This window comes from Gracilinanus agilis, chromosome 5 (assembly GCF_016433145.1).
Source record: "Gracilinanus agilis isolate LMUSP501 chromosome 5, AgileGrace, whole genome shotgun sequence".
NCBI lineage: Eukaryota > Metazoa > Chordata > Mammalia > Didelphimorphia > Didelphidae > Gracilinanus > Gracilinanus agilis.
In genome coordinates this window covers 136916284-136943385 of record NC_058134.1, presented here as the reverse complement: position 1 = coordinate 136943385, position 27102 = coordinate 136916284, and the positions used below count along the sequence as shown (strand labels likewise).

The 27102-nt window shown below is 37.1% G+C and overlaps 1 protein-coding gene across 2 annotated transcripts in view; it reads right to left on the bottom strand.

Annotated features, from left to right (window-relative positions):
* The window catches only part of CTTNBP2 (cortactin binding protein 2), a 191013-nt gene that overhangs the window by 71028 nt on the left and 92883 nt on the right, over positions 1-27102 (bottom strand). For both annotated transcript variants that reach the window (XM_044677510.1, XM_044677511.1), the window contains exons 4-8: positions 21467-23123; positions 15017-15220; positions 12629-12728; positions 10042-10192; positions 4266-4520 (exon numbers count right to left, since the gene is read on the bottom strand). In XM_044677510.1, coding sequence (XP_044533445.1) covers positions 4266-4520; positions 10042-10192; positions 12629-12728; positions 15017-15220; positions 21467-23123 — 2367 coding nt within the window. The remainder of the gene's footprint in view (positions 1-4265; positions 4521-10041; positions 10193-12628; positions 12729-15016; positions 15221-21466; positions 23124-27102) is intronic.

Below are 27102 nucleotides of genomic sequence, written 5' to 3'. Positions count from 1 at the left end.
ATCTGAGGATTTTAACTCAGTTTTTTTGACTCCTGGTAGAGCTCATTATCCACAATATGAGGTAGTGTGAAATAAGTTTAGATAAGATAGTTTAATTAGATACAAATAGTTTTTGGATAAAGAAATCAAAGTTATATATAACTATATGAAAAAATGCTCTAAAGCATTAATTAATGAAATGAAAAATCAAAACAACTTTGAGATATCATCTGACACCTATTAGATTGATTAAAATAATAAAAGGGCACAATGACAAATGCTCGATAGGGTATAGAAAAATGGGCATACTAGTACACTGTTAGTGGAACTGTGAACTAATCTAACCATTTTGTTGAGTAATCTGGCATTATACCCAAAGAATTATAAAATAATGCCTATTTTTTAAACCTTGCAATACCACTATTACATTTATTTCTTAAGGTAATCAACGGAAAAAGAAAAGATCCTAAAATATTTACGACAACTTTCTTTATAGTGGCAAAGAACTAAAAATTGAGGTGAGAACTATCAACTGGGGAATGGTTAAATGATTGTGACATGGTTACAATGATTGTGCTATGATGTATAAAATGACAAATAAGTTAATTTTGGGGAAAAAATCTATGGGAAGACCTACATGAAATGAAATGAGCAGATCCAAGAGAACATTATATATAACAACTGAAATATTGTTTGAAGGATGACTTGTGTATGTCCACCTCTTGAGAAAGATATGATAAAAAGAAATAAGTAAGACATAGTTTTATATATGCAAATATCTTTTTGTCAAATGATGTTGTCTTTAGGGTGGGAAGGAGGAAGTTACTTGTGAATTTTAATGTGACAAAGTAAATAAATACATTTAAATTTAAAAAAGAAAAGATAGGATGGGGACAAATTATAAAGGATTTTGAAGATCACACAGAAAAGTATGGACTTAGTACACCAGGAAACAGGGAACAATAGGCTTAATTCAAAAAACACCTATTGAGCACTAGTTGAGCTATGTAAGACAAGGTGCCAGAAGCTGGTTCTGATACAGAAAAGCATCATGACAAAAGCAATGTCTATGGATCTTAGGATAAGTTGAAGGGAGAAGAAACTGGAAGTGATAGAAAGGCTCTGCATTGTTGAGTAGGGGTTTGAAAAATGATAACTTTTGGGGGCATATTGAGTGGAAGCCTAGAGTTCCCCTTGGGCAAATGGAAATGTAAGTTTGGTGTTGGAATCTGCTCTTAGTTCTAGAGATGAAGATCTGGGTATCGTTAGCATTGAGCAGCTAACTGAAACCACAAGAGTGAAAAGTTGTATCTCTGCAATGGAGTGATAAAAGATTATTGAATTGAGAAGAGTACCTGTGGGGGCATGGCTGAGTAATGAAGTTAAAGAATAGCAAAAGGTATGGAACGTGTTCAGAGATGGGGGCATTTTAAAAAATTGTTAGGAAAATCTAAAAAAAGAGAAAGGGTTTAGAAGAGTGTGTGATGAAATGAGGGGGAAGAGAAGGAAGGAAAGAAGGAAGGAAGGAAGGAAGGAAGGAAGGAAGGAAGGAAGGAAGGAAGGAAGGAAGGAAGGAAGGAAGGAAGGAACGAGGGAGGGAGGTAGGGAGAGAAAAAGGAAGGAAGAAAAGAAGCCTATTTTGTGCCAACTCCTATGATAGATGACTTACAAATACCATATTTGATTCCCAAAACAATTCTAGAAGATAGGTGCCATTCTTATTTTCATCTTGATAACTGAGGAGACGTGACTTGCCCTGTCTCAGGTCACACAGTTAGTAGACATCTGAGGCTAGATTAGAACTCATTAGTTCCTAACTCCAAGTCCATTGTGCTGCCTACCATGCCTCTGAGGATTTAGAAGAATGAGGGCCTAAAACTGCAAAGATACAAGGGAATTTGGCAAACTAGAATCTAGAGGATTCTACTCTATGGTTCAACATCAGGAAACTATCAGCAAATCAGACAGAACAGAATATACCCTAACTACCTCAAGGGAGAAGTTAAAACTCTAACACATCTGCCCAATCTGCTTCCTATGCTAGGAAGGATATACCAGAGTACTGGTAATTAAGCATATAATCATACAACTATGCTTCTTTTCCATTTATGCTGAATGACTCAAAGTGAAGTGAAAAATTTTATTATCAGATCAGGAATCTCTCTAAAGTAACAATAGTCCAGATATTATGAGTATTTATATAACCAAATATCATATTATCATGGATATACATAGCTTTATACCAAGAAGGGCAAACAATGTCTTAAGAGGAGAAGAGGATAACTAGAGACTAAATCACCCTAAAAACCGGTTCTTGGGTTTGCACCATGAAAAGTGATGGCTATGAAAGAAGCATACTACATAAGAGAATAAAGTTTCAACTTGCTGATGTTATCAAACTAAAATATTTTAGTTATGCCCAGTCAGAAATGTAAGATTTTTTTTTCAAGAAGAGTAGCAGAGTTCTAGATAAATTATTCTTATGCTGATGGAGCTTCCTTATCTCAAACTGGTCTGAATTTTTTTCTAAGGGAAAAAGTGTTTATACTTTTCCCTAAGGGTATAAATTAACATGGAAGGCAGTGAGAAGCCATGGAATTAGTAACTGAAAAGTCAAGTTTTAAACCTCAACTCTGCCACTAACTGTCATCATCACAGGCAAGTTAGAACATTTTGGGGCTTTACCTTTTTCATATCTGAAATGATCACTAAGGTTGCTACCAATTGAAGTCCTATGTTATTTTAAAGTTTTATGCCATAAAGTCTTCAGATTCCACCATTTATATTTCCCCTCTCTCTCTTACAAAATTCTGCTACATAATTATTACAAGATAGATGTATTTTATAATTCTGTGCACATTGTTCTGAGAAAGGGCCCATTGGTTTCAGCAGGCTGGGGAAAGGGTTTAGGACCACCTCCTACAGCCCCATCCCCAGCAAATAAGAATTTCTATTTTCGAAGGAGGAATATTTCACAATAAAAGAGTTGTTCTTTATCACCATTTGAATATTTCTGTGACAATGGAGAGCTAGGTGGTGCAGTGGAGAGAGTGCCAAGCCTGAAATCAGGAAGATTCTTCTCCCCTTAGTTCAAATCTGACCTCAGAGAATTACTAGCTATGTGGCTCTGGGCAAGTAAGGTAAAACCTTGTTTGCCTTAGTTTCCCTATCTATAAAATGAACTGGAGAAGGAAATGCAAACTACTTATCTTTGCCAAGAAAACCCAGGAAGAGTCAGCTGTGACAGAAACAACTGAACAACAATAGTTGTTGTGCCTTTGTGACTACTAGTACATTAACCTCCTAATGAAGGAGTATTCATAGATTTGTGAGGGTAGAATTGATCTTCCCCAGGGAATAAGAATGCATTCTGCTACTAATCCTCTCCACTTGGATCTTCGGTCATTTGTGTGGTGAAATTATTTTACATTTAACTTGGGGGGTATTTACTATCTACCACTTTTATGATTTTGATCTTCAAGAATGATTAAAGAATGGACTGTTGTCCAACAATCTATTTAGTTGTTTCTGTTGTATCTGACTCTTTGTGACCCCATTTGGGATTTTCTTGGCAAAGATACTGGAGTGGTTTGCCATTTTCTTCTCCAACTCATTTTATAGATGAGGAAACTGAGGCAAACAGGGTTAAGTGACTTAAAGCTATAAGTGTCTGAGGTCATATTTAAACTTGTCTGTCTGACTCTAATCGTCACGCAACCTAGTGCCAAACTATATCAATACTTAAGATAGCCTCTGATTTCCTTTCATGGAACTTCCTATAATATTACCCAGTCAACTGGGAAAAGATCATTCACATTTTTACTGAATCCCACTAAATGTATATAACTGTGCTTAGAATCAAAAGACCAAGGAGTAGATGGAATGAGAAGGAAGAAAAATACAACCCTCCAACCCAAGTGTAATGTTTCTATTTGGCCATATTATAACCCCATTGTCAGTAATCTCAATTTTAAAAAAGCAACCTCAGTCTGATTCGGATGTTTTTCTGACAAATGAACACTAAGAAGTATTTCCAAACACGTCACACACCTAATGAAAACTCTACCAACAAATTCTAAGAGATTTTAGGAAGGGTTTTCTTTCTTATTCCTTTTCCTCCATGCTCCCACCTCCATAAATGTCTCTTAGATACCAAAAAGGGAAATTTAACTCTTTAAGGTCACCTGCAAAAACAGCCTCTCCAATTATTCAATATAAACATGTAGAAATATTTTATCCCCAAAGAGTCATTTGAGTCTAAGAGAAGTTGGCTTAAATGATCACACCTTAAGACCTTTTGATGCGGCTATGTGGGCAGCAGTCCAGCCTTCTTTGTCAGCATGGTTGATGAGATCTGTAGGAACAATAGGCTTGGCTCTATAGTCAGGATTCTTCTCTCTGCAATCCAAGTCAAAAAAGCCTGAATCCAGCTCCATATCACTCATAAGGTTTCCATTATCAGTTACCCCATAGTACATAAGGAGCTTCAGACTGTCCACATTGCCAGAATCCACAGCAGCATGAATTGGGGTCCAACCATCCTGCAAACAAAAATCCAAGGAGGAGAAAATTTATAAAACAGTGTATCATATTATTTATTTATAGTCTTGCTCCAATTTCACCTTTAATGAGCTTTTACAATGAGTTTGCAAGCTGGAAAAAGAACAAGTTCCAATCATGTCTAGCTGCAAGGGCTGAAGGAAAGTGATTTCACTTGGTTAGTACTACTTCTTGCTGCTCAGATATGTTTTCTACTATTTCAAATTCAGACAGAGGTCTATTAGAGAACAACCCAATGAGCAGAGGAATTTTCTGACACAGTTTTTGTCTAGTGTATGGTATATATGGCATACTGGAATCTCACCCTATTTAAAAAGTAATATTTGGTATTAAGGTTGGATTATCAGGTTCTACACAAGAGATATTTGTATCATTTACTCATATGTGAAAATAACTCCATCATTATAAGTTAGACCCCTCTATAAATAGTAGTGACAAGAAATGAACCCCAAGGATAACTTTATTGTAAGGTTCCAAGGCATTTGACTTATATGTGTACATATTTACATAAATTGGATTTGCCACGTAATGTCAAATTTCACGTTTGAAAATTTAGGCTGCCAAAAGGGCAAACAAGAGATGCATCATATTGTTAATGATATTTGCATGTGAGAACCAGAACAAAATATTTCATCAAGGCATGTATGACAAGATCAGGACATGGCATCACCGTAAAAATAAAGGATGACAGTCAGATCATCCATATATTTAAGTTGTATGCACAAAATGGTAAAAGGCTTAGGTAAAGGCCCCTAGGAGCACAGGAGGTGGACCCTCTATGGAAGCTTGAGGAAAGGATGTGGACAATAAAGGTGTCCTCCTCATGGGTTCTGGTCTTATTTTACTGATTGAGAGGGCATCCATATAAGATCATACACCTTCCATGTGAAGCTCTAAGCTCCTGGGGACAGGGATGGGATTGCTTTCACACAACACTCTAAATAAGAAGAACCTTTGACATAGTGTGCTAGAATTTAAGGGAATAGTCTACCCATGTAGAGAAAAAAATTAACTCACAAGAGAGCAACAGATATGAATGAACATTGCTGAATTGTGTTGTTTTGAGAGCCATGAACACTTGCAAATGGCAACCAGGATGGTAAAGGGTTTGGAAACCAGGAGCATAAGGAGCAATTGAAGCAACTGTGGAAGGTTAGCTTGAAAAAAGATGCTAAATGTGTATGTATGGTGAGGGGCTCATGATGACTGTCTTTGGATATTTGAAGAATAGTCAAGAAGGACTTGGCTGATTTTATTTTGCCTTAAAAGGCTGAATGAGAAGCAATGAATGGATGTTGCAAAGAGCATATACTTTTTGTATATATATATTATATGTGTATGTATATATATATATATTACATATTTTTAACATAAGGAAAAGCCCCCTAAAATGAGAGCTATAAACCAGCAGAAAAAGCTGCTTAAAAAAGGAGTGAGTTCTCTATCTCTGAATGTCTTTAAGCAGGAGATTTCTATTCTGGTATAGATTAGATTTGCTGACCACTAAGGCCCCTTCCAAGGTTTTAAGAGGCTGTGATTCATCTTTACCTTTTCATTCACAATATTTTGTTATTATTTATCTGGGAATATCTTATATTCTCCCTTCATCCCGCCCCATTCACCCAATAGAATGTAACTTCTTTCAGGAAAGGAAATAGCTCTTTCTAAAAAATTTTTAAATCGGTAATATCCTGTACAACTTTGTTGTTTGTTTTCAGGCATATCTGACTCTTTGTAACCCCATATATTGGGTTGGTTTTTTTTTTTTTTTTGGCAAGGAGAATGGAGTGGTTTGTCATTTCCTTTTCCATCTCATTCTACAAATGAGGAAACTGAGACAAACAAGGTTAAATGACTTGCTCAGGGTCACACAGCTAAGTAAGTACATGATGCCAGATTTGAAGATGAGTCTTCCTGACTCTAAGCCCAACACTCTTGTGCCACCCAGTACAGCACATGAGGTGATTAATAAATGCTTGTTAATAAAAACTCAAAATGTTTTACTTCTCCTTGTCCTTTTAGCTACTAATCTTATATTTAGTTGGTAGATAAGAAAAGGCCAAAGCAGGAGGGAGACTAAATAAATGAATCAACATCCTTCATGCTCCAGACAACTTAATAAAATCTCAGGACTCAGTCTTGGTCAAATTGCTAATACCATTTTCAGCAATGCACTTTGTGGAAAGAGCAGCGTCCTGGGCATCTGGGGCAACATGGCCTCAAGTCCTCCACAATTATAGTTAAGTTGTGTCATTTTCTTGAGACTCAGTTTCCTTTTCTGCATATAAAATGTCAATTATATCTACAGTATTGACCCATTGGCAGTGTTGTTATATAAATGAAACAATGTCTTCCAAGCGCTTTGTAAACCCTCAAGATTTATAGAAAGATAAGATGTTCTGGGGAGAGGAGAGATCAATCCTTCTTCATACACACTTTAAAAAAAGGTATAAATCTTAAGTCTTCCTTGAATTACCATATCAAAGATAACACAACTCCTCCTAGAAAAATATTCCATCTTGCAATCTCCTTTGATGTCCTATATTAAAAGGCCAAAGTAAGAATTCGATGTTCCCTTCTGCCCCATTTTCTGCACTGTCTCATATCTCTCTCTCTCTCTCTCTCTCTTTCTGGATGTATGATCTTCCATACTTTCAAGTTTCCCAACAGCTCATTAATAACTTATGTGACTGTCTACCCATCCCAAACTAAGAAAACTTGATAGTATTTATTTTTTCATATAGATTATCACAAAATTTAATATAAATATCAAATGGCTAATACCCTCTGAAGTAAATGTCACAGACTAGGTTACAAAAGAAAAAGAATTAAATGAAAAAAGTAAAAGCACCCAAATTCTAGATGTCCCTAGTGAAGGAAATCTACAGAAAATGTGACAAGGGGATATATGTGCAGATGGGTGACATTCAGCCCTGACTTCTCTCCCTAGCATACCCACTTCCCATTAACTTAGGTTTGATACCGTATAATCATCTTGGACTCTTCTTCCTCCCTTACTTCCCACATTCAATCAATTGTCAGGACCTGCTAGTTCTATCTTGAATGTCTCATCTCTGCTCCACTCCACACTTCCCACTGCTATATCATTAGTTTAGGGCCTCATCACTTGTACTATTAAAATAGTTTCCTAATTAGCCTCCCTTTCCTTAGTTCATTCTTTATAGACACAATAACCGAAATAATCTCCCAAATGTACCTGCAAGACCTCTTAAAATCACAGGATCATAGATTTAGAGCTGGAAGGGATATGAGAGACTATTGAGTCTACTTCTCTCACTTTACAAAAAAAGGAAATTGAGGCCCAGAGAGAATAAATAATTTGCCCAAGGTCTCAATCTAGTAAGTGTCTGTAACAGGATTTGAATCTAGGTCTTCTCAACTTTATACCCAGTACCATAACTATTTTATACTACATTCATTCATTGTACCCTTGGTTTTCCTTGGGGCCAAGAACAAAATCCCAAAGCTAACATTTATGTACTTTTTTCAGGCTCTCTCTCCAAGCAATAATTCCAGGCTTATTTCACATACTTTCTGTACTTTTCCTTCCTGTGAAAGTGAACTTCTAGTAGCTGCTAGTGCTATGATGGCAAACCTATGACACGCATGTCAGCACTAACACACGTGCCATTTTCAATGACATGCAGCCACATACAGAGAAGTACGGGGTCGCATGCCAAGGATGAAAAATTTGCTGTAGTGTAGTATAGACACTCTGTGCACTATAGATGACAATTCTACCTATGTTAATTTACCTATTTTGGTTTATTAAATACAATTATATACTATAATTTTACATTTTTGTTATTTAAACCTTAAATATCATGAAATTATGTTTTTTTTCTTGAAGTGACATACCACCCGAGTTATTCTCGTTTTTTTGGTGAATGTTGACAAACCAAGCTCATCTTGCCTCCTTTTTCCTTTGTGCATTCAGGAAGTTATCCCTCCTTCCTGGAAATCATCCCTCCCCTTCCCTCCTCTCTATCTTCTCTTCCTTCAAGAGAAAGCAAAGGTCAGCTCCTTCATGAAATCTTCCCTATTTCTCCAAGTGAGGGGGACCATTCTTCCACTGAATTTTCTTAAAACAATTAAGAAAAAAACAACACACTATGCATCTTTTCTTTGTTTCTATTATATTCTACCTTATTTCATAGTTTGATGAACCCACTCTACTGCAGGTTTCTTTTTTCTTAAAACCCTTAGCTCCCATCTTAGAATCAATACTATGTCTTGGTTCTAAGGCAGAAGGATGAGAAGGGCTAGGTAATGAGGGTTAAGAGACTTGCTCAGAATCACATAGCTAGGATGATTCTGAGACCACATTTGAATTCAGGACCTCCTTCTGTTTCCAGGGCTGGCTTCTTTATCCAGCGAGTCACCTAACTGCTCCCTACATTGATGGGCAAACTATGCCCCACGGGTCAGATGTGGCCCCCTGAGATGTTCTATTAGGCAATGCGACATTATTCCTAATCTGACGAATACAATACAATGAAATTTCAAAAGAGCTGCCTTAGAAACAGACTGACAGATGAGCATTTCCTTTCCTTTGGCCCCCTCTTTAAAAAGTTTGCCCATCACTGCCCTAGACTATAGATTTCTTAAGGGAGGGAGCTACTGTTGTTTAATCTTTGTGTACATTGCTTTGCACATAGTAGGTATCTAATAAATATTTTCTGACTTGAAATTGTTTGGCACAAAGACATCCTCCTAATACTGATGCATCTAAGACATATTGCCTTAAATAAGCTCTTGGTAAAGGGGAGCACTGGTATATCGATCAACCTACAACCCAAGAAGTCTCATCATACACATCCCAGGGGCAGCTAAGCGGTATACTAAATACACTGGTAGGCTTGGAGTCAGAAAGATCTGAGTTCAAATCCAACATCAGACACTTACTAACTTCCTGACCCTTGGGAAATCCCTTCACCTCTATTTTCTAGCTATCTAGCTCCTAGAGTTGTTTTAAAGATCAAATGAAAGAATAATTGTAAAGTGCTTAACACAGAACCAGGTACATAGTGAAAATTATATAAATGTTAGTTATTACAAGCTTACTATCCCATATAATTTAATCACTGACCTTAACAAGTTCTAGAAAGAAATACAAATTTTTGTCTTATAGGGAAAAATTTTTATAAATCCAAGGGGAAAAAAAAGGCATTCCCTAATTTGAAAGCATTTCTGCCTTTTCTAGCTGTGGTTTAATGACAAATATCAACCTCATTTGGTCCAGTGGGAAAGCATCATTCCTGGAATCAGACAGACTGGGTTGGTATCCTTGCTCTGAAATGTCAATGATCTCTGAGCTGGAGTAAGTCACCAAACCTCTCTAAGCCTCCATTTTCTCATCCGTAAAATGAGAAGAAGAATATTTGTACCACTCACCTTGTTATTAGGAAAGAACTCTGTATATCTTACGTAAATGAGAGATGTTTTTATTATTAAATAAGAATAATGATAATTTTTACTTACACTGGTTTTTACATTTCGGTCTGTTCCAGCTTCCAACAACAGTTTAATACATTCATTATTTCCATTTTTACAGGCCAGGTATAGAGGTGTTTGTCCTCCTTCAGCAGCATGGTTAATGTCAGCATGATATGCAATTAGTAATTCTGCACACCTAAACACAAAAATGGAATGAAAAAAAAATTCTGCCTTGGAAAGCAAATGCATCATATGGAAAGGGCATTAAAATGAAAAAGCAATGTCAAGTAATGGCATACTAAAATGTAGTCGTTTTGAATATGCTGTTTATGGTCAGATATACCATAGAGCCAAATTCATACTACCAGTTAATAGGCACAAAATAGTTATAAATAAAAATGAAACTGGAGAATGTACTTTATTCAAGCTGGGGGAAAAATCTTCTCAAAAAAAAATTAGAGCTGTAAAAAAACAAAACAAAACTATGAAAATAGCAGCTTTGATAAAGTGTGACAATCTGGCCAAATGCTGTGAGGTCATTACTTTTTTGCATTTTTTTTAATATTTAAGATCTTTTTATTTTTAACTTATGATCACAATGTGAAATAGTTTACGGCTTGTGATTCAAAATAGTAGTCTCAATCAAGAAGCCACTTTGCAGATTATATCACTCAAGAGATGGAGGGAGAGTGGGGAGAGATACCATATAATTCCACTAGACAAGGGAGGCAATGGACATTCGCTCCAGAAAGAAGCTGAGTTCTGAGAATCTAGAGAAAGTAAGACCAGTAAATTCGAGATGGAGTGGCACTTAGTAACCTGAGAAGATACACAGTATCTTCTCTGGCTTTCAGTACCAACCCCTTTTCTTGGTATCGTTTAGTTTATTGATTAATGCTTGGCATATGAGCTGTTTAATGTTCTATTATTATAAATACATGATTATTTCCTTAATACAATGGAGTAGAGCATTTTCTTGGGCACTTTGTGCCCTAGTCCTAGAAGCTAACTGCACCAAAGTTACAGTGCCTGCTACAGAAGACCACTAGTCACCTGGAGACAGTAACTAGAGGCAATGATATAATCTGGAGGAGATTAGGCAGGTTTATTGGGGACATAAATGCCTGGCTTCTTTCAAAACAGAGATCACATGACACCTAACCAATGGCTTTTCCCTAGATCTCCCCAAATGCTGGTGCTCTTTCCCCTCTGAAAGTGCTTTCTACTTCCAGTTCTGCTGTCTTCCCCTCCAGTAGAATGCATACTTTTTAAAAAAAAATCCTTACCTTTTGTCTTAGAATCAATAATGTTTTTTGGTTCCAAGGCAGAAGAGGGATAAGGGTCAGGAAATTGGGGTTAAGTGACTTGTCCAGGGTCACACAGCCAGGACACAGGACCTCTTATCTCCAGGGCTGACTCTCTATCCACTGAGTCACCTAGCTTCCCCATTACATTCACTTATATCCAACTCAAATGTATACTCTTTGAGGGCAGGAGACTTCAGTTTTTGCCTTCATGCAGCCAGAAGTGTCTCGCATGTATTAGAAGCTTAAGACACATTTGCTAAATGGATTGAATTTTTATTATATCATTCATTCATATGCCCTCAACATCACTGTGACCTTTTTCTGCAACTGATTTTTCAAAGTCTTTTAAATGCCAATTTCAGTAGTACAGGATGCATTAAAAGTTCCAAAAAATGGCTGTAGGATACCTTAAAGGAACTATCTTTTAAAATTTTCATGAAGTTAAACTATTAATTAAGAAACAGAGAAAATAAAGTTTTGTGCATCAAATTCAAAATTTCAAAATACACAAATAAAAGGGTTCTAAGGAATTTCCACCACCAAACGTAAGACAGAAAAGTTTATGTTCCTATCATTTCTCATAATAAGGACCATCAACTTCAGAACCAGAATATACTGGGTAAGCTGGGTAAATAATTGCATTCTATTTTCAGCATAAAAATATTGGACCTTAAATGACACTAGTTATTCAACTGACCTAATAAGCTTACCGAGGCAATAACCCCCTAAGGTCATATGTATTTTAGGGAATGCATAATTATGGCTTCTGGCTTTATGTTGACCCCCTTTCAGAATAGTCAAGTTGCTGTGTCATGGTTTAAAAATAAAAGCTCAAAATAGGATGAGCATTTTAGATTTAATTCTGAACAAAATATTGCCATAAGTGCTCATCAACTGTTGCCCCATAATCACAAGCACTCTGATGGTCAAATTCAGTGCAAATCAATCTCTTTCTTTTCCTTAAATAAATTGACACTGCAAGTGATTTTCACCCAAGGACTTCTCTCAGCATTTTGCAGTTTTCACTATAAAAGAGAAAATGCTAATAACATAGCTACCCACGATAGGTATGGTTATAGAAGCATTTAACTCGTGTTCAATTCTGAAGGAATGCATAGTATCTGCTCCATACAAAATGCCATTATTCAAATATTGCAAGAGAAGTTCCTTTGGGTATATTTCTTTGAATGTAAGTACTTGTTTAGTTGACATATTTGTTTGGTAATGGATCGACTCAACATTTGGCCAGAACTCAGTTATGTAGGTAGGTAATCGAAAGAAGGGGCTCTTTTCAGAGAAGAGAGAAATCTTAGAATATCACTTACTTGAAATGTCCCTGAGCAGCTGCTGAACACAAGGGTGTGAAGCCATTTTTATCAGCAGTATTAACTTGTGCTTCTGCATTCAGCAGCAATCTCACACAGTCTAAGGATTTTAACAGAAAACCACTTTAATGCCTCTAATTTGATAGTTACCCCCGAATCCCCTAAATACCCAAATGATATCCAAGCTAAGGATATTTCCTCCAATCCACAGGGCCTGTGGATGGGCTGTTAGTCTGATAAACATGTCATGATGGATTTCTCATAACCTACTTAGGGACACCCAGATTCTCTTCTTCAGTATGACAATAAATAAGCACTAAGTCAGAATGGGAGTGTTCTGTTTAAATCTGAAACAAATCCCTCTGGTTTTAATTATTTTTCTTGAAGATTATGATACTTTAAGAAGTAAAGGCTCATAAATAAGGGCTTAATTAAAAAACACTGCCTCCCCCTTCCCTACCTCCTACGCCCATCTAGTCATATTTTTCTGGTTGCTATGGGAAGGGCCAGGTATAGACAGCTGTCACCTAAACTGAAAAGTCATCCTTTCACAAAGTGATTTGGTAGATTTTTATCACAATCGTCTCATTGAAAATGTTTTAGAGCATATAACTAAAACTCTTCACTAAGTATAAACACTATGCATCATCTTGTATTGCAGTATTCCTTTAAGTATTTGGCATTTACTTGCAAACATTTCTGAGGTTTTTTTTTTAATTTTCATTTCTTTTGTGTCTTATTTTCCTAGCAGACTGTATGTTCCCTAAAGTCAGGAATGGGCTTCTAAAATTTCTAACTCCCTCCCCGCCCAGCACAGCACACTAGGTAGAAGTGAACATTTCAATACTTGTTGAATATCAAATAATTGAATGTATTGCAACAAAGTCCTTAGCAATGCTATATAGTCCAACATCAAAAACTGATAGGATTTTTATCAGTGGAAATTACACTAAAGAAGAAAGATTAATATCTACTTTACCAGGAAACCCAATGGACCCAAGGGTCTTTCCATCTGACTTACAGCTGAAACTTTTCTTGGCTGTCTCCCATTAGAATGTAAGTTCCAAAGAGCAGGAGCTGTCTTGCTTTTCTACTTCTGTCCCTGGTACTTAGAACACTACAAGTGCTTAATACTTCATCGATTCATTCATTCATAACAAGAAGAAATCTAAGAACTTACTAAGTCCCACCTGGGTCAGGCACAACTAAAAGGTTAAGTTTCTTGCTCCTCTAGTCTAAAACCCTGTTCAACAGATAATACATTATTACATTGGGAAGTCTCAGACCAGGTAAAGATGAGCTCCAGCCTTATCAAAAGCTTTCTTCTCATTGAATGCTCTTTGCATTTTACTCTCCTTAAAAAACAAAACCAACCCCAAAGTATAGGAAAAAATAAAGCCCCCACCCCATGAATCAAATCATGCTGTAATCATTTGAACTGGAGAGGCAATGCTATTTATTCTATGTTTAAACTCTTATCTTGTCTTAGAATCAATACTAAACATCAGTCCCAAGGTAGAAGAGTGTTAAGGGCTAGGCTAGGCAAGTAGAGTCCTTCTTCATTAAGCAGGACTTGCTTAGGATCACAAAGTTAGAGAGAGTCTCTGAGGCCAGAACTGAACCAAGGACCTTCCCTCTCTGGCCTAGGTAAAGCTATTTAAATGTCCCTGGATGTTGCATCAGTGGCCAACTCCATCTTTTTTTCACACTAACATAGTATGGTGTGATTTGCTTCATGATGGGATTCTTATTTTAGGAAAGAACAAAAATAATTCACAAATTTGATCACTATTCCATTTTCATTAATCATCTCGGCCAATGAGCTTTAGAAAAGTATTCCAGAAATGAAATATCTAATTAACTATCCCCTTTGCTAAGTTGCTCTAAGACTCCAGGACTAGGACCTTTTCTAATTTGCAAAAAATGAAATAACTGAATCAGAAGTTGGTGCCAGGGAGGCCTAAAGCCTCTTCTTTAGCACACATCGGTCACCTGTTATAGAGGGTATATTCAGGCATCTCGTTCATGCTGAACCAAAGACATCACAGATTGGAATAATATATTGAACTAGAAACGTACCTGGTGTTGTCCAGTTACTAAATTCAGTAATACAGAATTCAATGGTGTTGGGAATTAGGAGGACAGAACTTGTTTTTCATTAACTAACAAATATTCTCATTAAGAAAAGATGTATTTTGGGATATACACATATAATAGCATTTTTAAAAATTTTCTTTGATGCTCTTTCATAGACTGTATTTGTTACAAGCATCAATTACTTAAATGGATGTCAAACGTAATAACAAAGTGTTCTATTAAATCTAAGTTGCTCCACTCCTTTAGAGATGAGAGTTCTTGGGGGAAGTAGTGAGATATCACATTCTTTACCTGTATGTCCATTCTTAGCAGCAGAATACAAGGCAGAAGAGCCATCTTCACAGGAGTAATTAATGTCCAGTCCTTCTTCATTAAGCAGCATTGATAATAAAGTGACATTTCCCTGGGCAGCAGCTTGCTGAAGAAGGGTGGACCTGCCAGCCAGGGAGGCAGGACCACCACTCATTAGCAAAGGGGTTAGGGAGGGTGACCAGCCTGTGAGTTAAAGTGACCCAAGTTAGATGGGGAGGTGCAAGAAAATGAATATTATCCTCTTCTCTTTAAATCATACACACACACAAGCATATGTACACCCCCAACGTGGGGAAACACAATTTCTAACACTAGTTGGTCTGTTAAGATTTATTTAGTCTCATTGTTATTTCATTCCTTTCTATCAGTCATTAACTTAAATCTGCACACAGTGGTGATAGGTTATTTTTAGTTAAGAATGTCTCTCAGTTTATTATTATCACAGGTTAATGTAATGAGCCATTTTAGAAAACATCACAGATGCTAATTCTAAAATTCCTTTTCCAAATTCCAGCACTTGTCAAATATGTAAAACAGAACATTTATGTCTGTTATTTTCTTAATTCAAACTTTTAAAATAAAATGATATTGCAGATATCAAAATATCATCGAGATTAAAAAATGAAGGACCTCTTTCCCCCTTTGCCTTAGTCCTCTGTGATAATGAAGAAATGTGACATTATCCAGGACAAGGCTCCAAGTACTACTAAGAACTTCAAATATATGCCTTCAAATTCTTGGTTTAGAAATGAGGTCTATATAATTAAAGTCGGATATGACACCACAGCAATGATCAACGTGGTCTACAACTTAAAAGAACATACATTCAGCATACCTCAAAATATATATAAAAAGAATTACTTTGTCAGATGATCACTGTCTAGAAAAAGCTTAAGTCACCCAACAAAATAGGACAGAGTATAGAAAAGAGTTTTAATAGAAATTTCAAGAGTTATCTTAGTTAGACAGTCATTATCAGTACTTTGCAGCCTTAGAAAAGAATTTGTTGAGTGTGTGAAGCCTGCTATAAATACTATGAAAAACTTTCTGAACTCTTCCTTGATCAAAAGGCTGTAAAAAAAAAAAAAGGAAAGTATAAATGCTTAATGTGAAATGAGAATTTATGAACTTTGTGCACAGACTTCCAAATGAATAATTTTACATTTATTCTATATGAGAAAACTCAACGAATCACAACCTTAACTAATGTGTGTATGTATCTGTTGTTGTCATAGACCTTGACAAAACACAAAATACATGAGCAAATTTTAGGCTTCCATTATATTAACATTGGGATAAGAGTATGCCTCTGTGTATGGAGACATTCTTATTTATTTGATTCTTACACTTGCCTGGTTGATTTAACTATTTTCCCAGGTGCAATTTCTTTTTTTAAATATAGTTTATATTTTCAAAATAATATAGCAAAGATATAACTAGATTATTTTCCTAGCTAGAAAACACAAGCAGAAGCTATATGTATAATTTAAGCTCCTCTGCGGTTTCATATTAAAATCCGGGCATTAATTTAGGTGCATTAATTATGTATGGCTGTAATCTTTACTAGATTACAATACCAAACCTAACCTATGTATTTGTAAAATTAAATATTTATGAAAACACTATAGTCTTCTCTCTATAGAAATACTTTAACCATTTTGCTCTTCCAAGATCCTCCTCTTTGTGGAGTTATGGATTTGTATTCTTTTAAATCACAAAATTAAATCAGGTAGAACTATAGTGATTCACAAAAAAGTATGCAAAATGAAAGTTACACACTAGAGACATGAGCTATGAGACAGGATATAAACAAGAGCAGGAGGACCTTGGCTCCAAACCAGATTCCCCGGACTATCTCACTAAAACCATCTTTAATAAATTGTAGATTTTAGTCCAAGCTGTCTTAGACTTAATCCAAGAGGGGTTACTTTCTAAAGGTCTGTTATGAGCCCAAAGGCTATAGAGCACGAACATCACTTACTTCATTTGCCTTTTATTTTAATGCTAAGCTTTTTTTTTTTTGAACTACTACAAAATAAACATTTTAACAACAGCCTTCTAATGTGAACTACTCGGCCCCTTTTAGTTGTGGTTTCCTGAGAAAACAGTGCTTTTCAAGTGTAAAGATCAGAAAGATAAAAGATTTAAAAAAAAAGCTAGTGTTTTTCTAATGACTCTTTGGATAAATGAACAGTCTCACAATTAGCAACCAAGCAGGTTTGAAAGATGAATATATTTTAATCATACTCTCTAATTTTCTTTTGAAGGTAGATGCACATATTCAAGACCTTTTTACATAGTAATTAAAAAATATCCAGGCTGACTATCATGTTTTTACATAAGGTGAAATTTTGCACTTTTACTATTTTTTTTGAGAAAGTAGATAAATGTTTAAATTATTTTAATGAAACCCACTGAAACATAATAGATGGAACTCTTTTATAGAATAAAGTAAAAGACCACCACAGAAAGTTTATTTTTCATTTAAAATTTCTATACATTGATAAAAAATGGTAGGCCTTAACTGATTTGTAAATAATACCTAGGAAATGACAGAACAGGACTGTGTTCATCCAGGATATTTTAGTAGTGTTAGGAAAGTTCAGTTTTATATTGGAAAGTTAGTAAACATGAAGCTGCAGAGCATGCAATGAGGAAGGGTATGAGGACAGAAAACAGCTTCTGGCACCAGCTTCAGAATGTGGAGGTGGTTAATTTCATAGCCCACATCAAAACTCGTTTTTCCCCCCGATTTAGCCCCTAAGCCAATCACATAGAAAAGAGAGAAAAATCATAGTGGACTAAGTTGAGATATAGGAGAATATCAAACAAAGAAAATGGAAAGAAAAAAAATGCCAAGGGTATGGAAATTCAACTGCCTGGAGTCATTTCTATTTTAAGTGTTTGTTCATCTGCCAAATGAAATATGGTTTTGGGGGGTTTGGGGGGAAGAGGGCTGACCTATGAGTTTTCATTCATGTCAGAAGTACTTCAACTATTTTCTCATGAGAGTATTACTAATAAAGACTTATATATTAATTGGAAGTACACTGTGTTCATTTTAAATGCTGTATTTTATTTCATCTGGCCAGGTGACTGTATATCCTAGTGAAAAATGACCATTTGGGGTTAAAAAAATCCCAAATTAGGGTCATTATATAATGGGCATAGTGGAAGACTTGTTCTCAGTCATGATTCTATCATAAGCGGTTTTTAGCAGGCTCATGACTGCCCTTTGAGAAAGGGAGGGGAGAAAAGGCAAAATGTTCCCTAGTTTAAAACAGCAAGCTGGCAGAAGCTAGCTATCTTGCTTTGTTTCTGAAGCAGGAAGAAAGGGAATGACCTATATGGGGGAAAATCTGGATTTTATACAGAAAATTTCAAGGAAGTCTACATGCAGGGATGATTTATAGCCTACAACACATGGTGACAAGTACAGTAATTCCTCTCCTTTCAGGATTAAACTCAACAAAAGTCTGCTATTCTATGCCATGCAATGCTGTCAATTCTGGGAATGCCAAAAAAAAAAGAAGAAGAAGAAGAAGAAGGGCATTGATGGAGAAAGTAGTTCAGCTCATCTTGAGCTGCTGCTGTTGAGGCTCTGGCCCTCTCTCTTCTAGGGTCTATTCTCAAGCTCCAAGTGAGGTTGTTTTTCAAAGGATGGAGAATTGAAGCACTGCAGGTGCCCTCTGTAGCCCAGTGCTGTACCCTATCATTCACAAAAGACATTCTCAGAGACTAAGGACCACTCGGGGAAAGTCATCACTCCTTGAAAACAGGTACTCCAAGCTCGGAAGCTCCTGAGCCCCAGTTTAAAAAAAAAAAGTGTCTACCATGTGAGATCAGGTCACGGATTGCTTGGACACATCCTTCCTATCCCCTCGGCTCACCGAAGTGACGAGGCAGAGAGCAGACAAAAGGACAAAATGGGACTTAGAGCAATGAGATTGCTTATATGGCATAGTGGATAGAACACTGGATTTGATTACAGGCTATGACACTTTAATACCTGCATGACCATAGGAGATCAATTAACCTCTAGAGTCCCCCAAATCTCTCAGGTGGAACATGCCACTGTTGATCTTGATGGTCCCTTGGGGTCCTTCTGGCTCAATAATTATAATGTATGAAAATTAAACATCTATGAGTTATTAACCTTTAAAGCAGTAACTTTGAGAAGCCATGCAATTTTTCTAAAAGGGAGGGGGACACAAGAATTTTTTAAAAAAATTTGTTAATTTAAATATTGACAAATACAAACATTTTTGCATACAAAGAACATAAAGGAGCAGTTCTATTACTACCTTGCTAAATAATTTCAATCGATATATAGGATCATAATTCTAGATCTATAATTATGCCTTCTAAATCAATCCTGCTATTTTATAGATCAAGAAACTGAGGCCTCAGAAAATAAGGTGATTTGCCTCAGGTCATACAGTTACTAACTGGGAGAGGCGGAATTTGAACCCAGGTCTTTGGACTCTTGAACCAGGGCTCTTTCCACTATACCATCCTAAGAAACTATACATTTCTTCCAACAAATGCACTCTACCATTGCTAAAAATATTTAAAGAGTGTCTTTTTAGAGCGTACCCTCACAGTCTTTCATACCTTATACTTTGTATATCCTCATTGGGAGCAAATTTTCATACATCAGGCTTGGGCAGCCCTAAATTGGGCTGGGTTAGATACTGAGGAACAACAAAATGGCAACCAGAGCCATGTTTGGCACATTCTATAGATCAGTGATTCCCAAAGTGGGCACCACTGCCCCCTAGTGGGTGCTGCAGTGATGGCCACACTTTTTTTGTATTACATTCTATTTTGAGTTCAATAAATAGTTTCATGATTTCCAGGGGGCACTAAGTAATATTTTTTTCTGGAAAGGGGGCAGTAGGCCAAAAAAGTTTGGGAAACACTGCTATAGATGATCAATCTAGGAATTGTAGACTTGGGGCTAAAAATGGTATATTCTATCATAGAAAGACACTGATTACCTTTTGTGGGTTACCACTAACTAGCAGTTTTCAGAATCAGTCCAAAGAGCTGTGTTGACAATGGCATCAATTTTAATTTTAATTTAATCAATTTAATTTTAATCAATATGAAATATATTATTGCCCAAGATCTGAAAGGGGGTGATATTCGCTTGGATGTATGAATTCTGATACTCTTTTTAAAAATCAGTATCTTATTACTTTATCATTATTGAAAGGACCATCACAGGCAGACTTACAATGAGAAGGGTCCTTTGAGGCTACTGAGTCCAAGTCCCTTCATTTTACGGATAAAAAAACTGATGCCCATAGAGGTTAAGTAACTTGCTCAGGGGCAAGAAAAAACCACCTGGAAAGTATTTGAAGCAAGATTTGAATGTCTTCTTGATTCCAAGGCTGCCATTGTATCTGCTTAACCCTGGTCTTTTGTCCAAGTCTCCATAATCACCTAGGAGTTTGAAAGGGTCTATATCAAAAACTCTAACTTTCTTTCAACCCCACGAATTGCCCAGAAATGGTAATTTTCTCTGATATATTCCAAGATATGAGTTAAGTCCATCTGTGATGAATTATTAGGAAGACTTTAGTGCCAAGTTGGATAAACAGCATTTGAAATAATTTAAACTTAAACCAAAGATGTGTAAATATACTGTGCTTTTAAAAAATTAACATAAAGGAGAAATAAATAGTGAAACTTAAGTGCTGAAAGACATTAATACCCCTCCCAAATTATGGAGGTTTTACTTCAGGGTCTGGAAAAGGAGGGTTTGCATCCTGCCTTTAATACAAACTTTAGGACCCTGGCCAAGTCTCTTAACCTCTCGTTTTTCCCATATAACTTTTTAATGCTATTACTTGTTGATCTGCATTGGTAAAAGGAGTTTTCTAACTGTTAGCTCCCTAAAGTGGTGAAATTAAAGGCTTAGACAATAAATAAATAAACAAATAAATAAATAAACAAATAAATAAATAAAAACAGAACTAGCCCAATTTCTACACAAATCAAGTTGGTAACAGTAGAAGTACAACTATAGTCCACTATTAAAATTCAAAGATGTGGCAGTAATATTAACTCAAGGCTTGCAAAGTAGATTATGTCTTAAGGAAAACTTCATCTTTCCTGCTGTGTTTCAAGTGCCCCAAATAAGCATGTCTGTGTGCTCTAAAGCACTATTTTGAGAAACTGATGAGAAAACTAGATTTTGTTTGGCAAGATGAATCACCATATCCTTGAACCTTCAAGGAATAAAAAGAAATGAGAAAAAAGAAGAAAGGGAAAAGGGGAGGAAAGAAAAATCGCATGAATGTCAACTGAAATCAAAAAGGAAAGATTTCAAGACATTGTAAAGGAAGGTGAAGCAACTGACCGACCAATTGTACAGGACAGAAAACATTCTCCGGAGAGGGTGCAATATTTCAATCCTTTTACCTGATGCTGTTACCAGGAGGCTGTCTGAGGCACATGGTCTACAGGATGAGGCACTAACGGGGTTTATGGAGGAGCTACAGGCAATGGTGGTGGGAATGACAAGGGGATTTTCGGAACATGCAGGTTGGCTCAGTCCAGGGGTTTCGGAAGGCCAGGCACCCACCTGAGAAGTGGCCATGGCTGAAATGGCACAGCCTGCAGGTGCCACAGTTAAATCTATGCTTGGTTTTGGTGGCAGCTGAGGGGAGGGTGACTTAGAGAGGTTTTCCTCATTTATTACCCTAATTCCTTGTGGTGAACTGGAAGGAGATGAAGTCGTGGTTTTGTTATCAACTTTGGCCCCTGAATTAGAGGATCTGCTGCTATCCATAATAACTTTGATTTGAGGGTGTGGAGGTGAAGGAGTTTGGGAGAGCCCTGGCTTTTTTGGTGGGATGGGAGGAGGATTTCCTCGGTCAACTCTTGGTACACTGGGAGTCTTTAAACCCATTCTACCAACGGGGGGACAGGTGCCAGCTTCTCCTGGGTGGGGTGCTCCAGGTCTCACTGCAGCCCCCGCGGGAGGGCTGGTAAATCTTGACAGAGCTTGGGTTACAGTGTTCCGAGCTAGCTGTTTGGCCACTAAGTTGTCACGACTCGTGGGAGAGACATCTCTCGATGGAGGGCTTTGGGTAGTGTTTCCATTTTGGTCTTGGTCATTGGCATTGCCCTGAAATCTAAATCTAGCTGCTTGGACACGTGGGTTTGGACCTGGATGCAAAGATGCATTGGCACATGGTGAATGTGAACTGTGCATAGATGAAGCTAGTGAATAGTTCTGAGAAGCTATGCCTGGTGCTGGAGAGGTGGAAGGGGCGGCGTTACTGGGAAGGGGGGGTGTGCTACTTGGTAAGACTGGTGCAGAGCCAGGACTCGGTCCATTTTCCTCGATTCTGTTTGGACTTGGAGGTGGGAGAGAAGGTGTAGGGGGAGCAATCAAATCACTGTAGGAAGACTGCCTGTCAATAACTGGTTTTACAAAAGCGGCATTGGTGCAAACACTCCCTTTTGCATTGCCAGAAACGAGGGGGCTCGCTGTTGAAGGCTTTAGGGGTACAGTCAAAGGCAACTTCTTAACATGGTCAGTACTATCCACCACTGTGTCGGTCTGGCAAGCAACCGACCTTGACGGAGGTCCTTCTGTTCCCACAGACACAGAAACCAAACGTTTGTCTTTTGTCTTGCGGGGGAGAGAAAGGCTCGGTTTGCTGTCGTTCCCTCTCTTCAGTTGCTCGATCATTTTTTTCATCTTGTCTATCTCTTCTTTGAGGTCAGTTGTGTGTGCTTCCTCTCTGTTAAGCTTGGCCCGGAGTTGCTCCCTCTCTGTGTCAAATTCAGAGAGTTGTTTCTCCATCTGTGCCTCCATTTCGGCACTTCTTTGTTTCTCTGCAGTAAGTGCTTCCTCTAATTGATTTGTCTTTTTCTTTTCCTCTTCAAGACTGGCCATTACTTCTTCCAGCTTCTGGGCTTCCTCTATGATTTTACCAGACAACTGTTTGCACTCCTTGACCAGCATTAAGACAACATGCTTATTTTTACCGCGTTCATCCTCCAGGCGAGCAGATAACTTCTTGTGCTCCTGCTCCAATGTCTGTAATTGCAGCTTTTCCATTTCCAGCTGAAAGAAAGTAAAAAAGTAGTTTTTAAATTAAGGTATAGAAAACGAGGCAGCTCAATATGTAGTAAGGCCTATATACGTCTGTGTGTTGTATAGGAATATTTTTTTTTACATGCTGTAAATGGCTTTTGGTGGACTGGAGGCTTTTTTTGTTTTTGCTACTGAAATAATGACCGAAAAATTGATAAAATTAATTTGCAACTTCAAAGCAAAAACTTGAGGTCAAGTTTGTATTTCTTCATCCCAATTAGAAAACTGGCTCTACACAGAGGATTTTGGGGTCTTACTTTAACATATCTGACATTGCCCAGCTGATCATTTTAGACAATAGAATAGTATTGGTATATCTGAAGATTGTTTCCCTCTATTAGCTCGTTTCCACGTTAACAAAAAAAACTAATCCAATGTTAAACATATTAAAGTAAACCTGGTAGAATAGAGAGTTTCTCTGTCAACTATATGTAAATGTCCTAAATATATATGTGATGAATATTCTCTAGCCAACTCTAGAAGAAAGTATTGGTGTGGAAAATGGAAAAAGAGAACAATCCAGTCAGCTGGTTCAGAGCTTGGCCCTATGATTAACAACAGCAAAAAATAAAGAAGCACTCACATTTCCATGGAGCTCTAAAATTTACAAAGCGTTTTCTTTACAACATCCCTGCTAGGTATGTGGCATGGATATCATTATCCCATTTTCCAGATGAGGAAACATGCTCAGAGAACTCTAAATTGACTCATCTTCATAGCATTTCAAGGAAACAGAAAAATCTGGAAAGAAAACCCAGATCTTCTGAAACCATGTATTCTATTCACACATTACATATTGAAGTCAGATATAGAGTGGCTGACTCCTAATTCTAAAACAAGAGGTACTAGATCTTCTCAAGAGATAATTGTTAATGGTTTGGTGACAAATTCGGGGTAGTAGGGGGTCCTCAATGGAGTACACCAGCAATTTATGCTTGTCCTGTGCTGGTTTAATATTTTATTTATTTAATATATTTAATATTAATATTAACATATAAATGTTCATATTATAAATATGCCATATTATAAATTAATATTTAATATTTTAATCACTTACTTGGATACAAATACAGATGGCATGCATATCAAAGTCTACGGACAATACCAAACTGGGCGAGATAGCTAAAAGCCTGGAGGACAAAGACTGGCCCCTAAAAAGATCTCTTAGCTAGATCTAGTAGAGTTGTATTGAATAAGGACAAATAGAAAACCTTGGTTAAAGTTTAACTTAAGTTAAAAAAAATTAACTAACATATAAGATGGAGAGCTTTGTCTAAAAAAATCAAAAAACTGGGAGAGGTGAGGAAGGGAACAGGATTATCAAATTTTACATTCATTATGTATCAATTGTGGGAATCGACAATCAAAGAAGCCAATGTGTTCTTGGGCTTACAGTCAATCTGATTAATTCAGCTCAACCCAACCAGCACTCATTAAGTGCCTTCTATGTACCATTTACTGTTAGGTATTTAATTAAAAGAGGCATAGCTTCCAGGAATAGGAAGGTGAGAGTCTCATTGTTTTCTGCCCTCATCAGATCACATCAGGCACACTGTGTTTAGTTTGGGTTGCCAGAGTTTATAAAAGGCATTGATAAGCAGGAGAGTAGCCAAAGGATGGCATCCAAGATGACAAAGGGCTTTACATTCATGCTATAAAAGATCAGCTAAAAAAAAAATCTTACTCTGGGAAAAAGATTTGGGAGTGGGGGATTGGGAGGGAGGTCACAAGATCATTATCTTCAATATTTGAGGACCTGTTACATGAAGGAGAAATTACACTCTTGGACCCCAGCAAAGCAGATGCAAAGCAACTGCAGGGGCAATGGACAAAAGGTGCAGAGTCAAATTTGGGCTTGGCATAAGGAAATCAAGCCAATGATTATACTGCTCCAAGTTCCAAAGGATCTAACTCAGGAAGCATTGTTTCTTCCCCTCAATGAAGGTCTTTAAGTAGAGGTTAGAGAAGTCAGTCAGTCAATGAACTATTAAGCTTCTACTATGTGCTTGGCACAGTGTTGCCTCCCAGTTCAGTGAAGGTTCTATTTTGGGTGTGGCCTTGGGGGTATCCCTCCAATTCTCCAACTCTATGATTAGGTGCCACTTCCCTCATGGCTACGTTTTCATGGGAAAACAGTCCAGTGCTTCTTTTTATCACTCCTCACAATATTTCACTTTGTTCATCACATTTCATTTCCTAGTGATAATTTTTACACTATATTTCTGAAATTTAGAGGATCATGGGCTTACAAGATTTATAGCTGGAAAGGGCATTAAAGATCATTTTATAGATAGAGAAGAAAGATTTCAAAGAGGTACCTAAGATCACTAATTCTAGAGACTTGAATTAATAGAGAAATTGGGTAACATGACTTAGGAACTGTTTTAGCTGTTGTTCAATTGTTTCAGTTGTGCCTGACTCTTGGTGACCTCATTTGCTGTTTTCTCAGCAAAAATACTAGAATAGGTTTGTCCTTTCCTTTTCCAGCTCACTTTACAGATAAGAAAATTGAGACAAACAGGGTTAAATGACTTGCTCAAGGTCACACAGCTAGTGTTTGAGGCCAGATTTGAATCCCGAAAAAGAAAACTTCCTGACTCCAGCCTTAGCATTCTATCTCCTATACCACTTAGCTGCCCCAGGAACTTCTCAAATCCTGGATTAAAACAAACTTCCTTATTCTTTCAAAAAGAAAAAGGTAGAAATTTGCCTCGCACATTGAAAGAAGACATTTCACTCATGGAAAAGTTTTCCTGCAGTACATATAGAGAATGAAGTGCATATTTTTAAATTGATGTATAAAAAGCTACATCCTGATCTGGAAACCATTTGGAAGTAGGAGGGAAGGGAGGAATTCCTAAAGGATATTTTTAAAGTATTGGAGAGAAAGTGTAAGAAACATAATTCTAATAGTAACAGAGAACTAGAAAATTAGGAGGAATGAATTTTTCCTTAGTACTAGTGAATTTGGCCAAGTTATGAGCCATCTACTAAATGTTGTCTTTTTTTTTTTAAAACCCTCACCTTCTGTCTTGGAATTGACAATTCCAAAGCAGAAGAGCAGTAAGGGCTGGACAATTGAGTTTAAGGGGCTTGCCCAGGGTCACACAACAAGGAAGTATCTGTGGCTACATTTGAACCCAGGATCTTTTATCTCCAGGCCTGGCTCTCTATCCACTAAGCCACCTTATTGCCCCTGAATATTGTCTTAAAGATGGCTGAAATGAGAAGATCTGAAAGTGAGTGACACAAAGAAACAAAACTGACCATAATAACAGCAACTCTCAAAGTGATGCCCATTCTCCCTTGAATGCCTCCTATATCCAACCCTTGCCACTTTCCAAAAATTGTAGTGAAGGATAAACTAGAAAGAAGAGAGTTTTAATATACTCAGAATTTTTTTTGATAAAGATGAGGAAATAAAACTGCCAGATGAACCTGAAGTTTATTTTTGCCATAATTAACTCAGGAAAGTCTTTTAATAGGTGGTATGCAGTAATACACCATATGGTGTCATTATACCATGAACATGACACATAAAATTGATGGCTATGATACAAACTGGCTGTGTGACCTTAGTCAAATCACTTAATCTTCCTTTTTTTCTTTCTGGCAGAGCTGATTTTGATCTATATTGATAGAGATTTCTTCAGTGGACATTCCATACCAATGAAATCAAAGGGGACAGGGGGAGACAGATAGATAGAGACAGAGATAGACAGAGAGACAGACAGAAAGACACAGAGACAGAAACGAGAGAGGGGAGAGAGGGGAGAGAGAGGAGAGAGAGGAGAGAGAGAGAGAGAGAGAGAGAGAGAGAGGGAAGAGAGAGAGAGCGAGCACACTAAGAGAAAGAATGAGAGCGATAGCATGAGAGAGGGAGATAGAGACAGACAGAGAAAGACACAGGCAGAGACAGAAATAGAGAAAGACACAGAAGGAGTCAGAA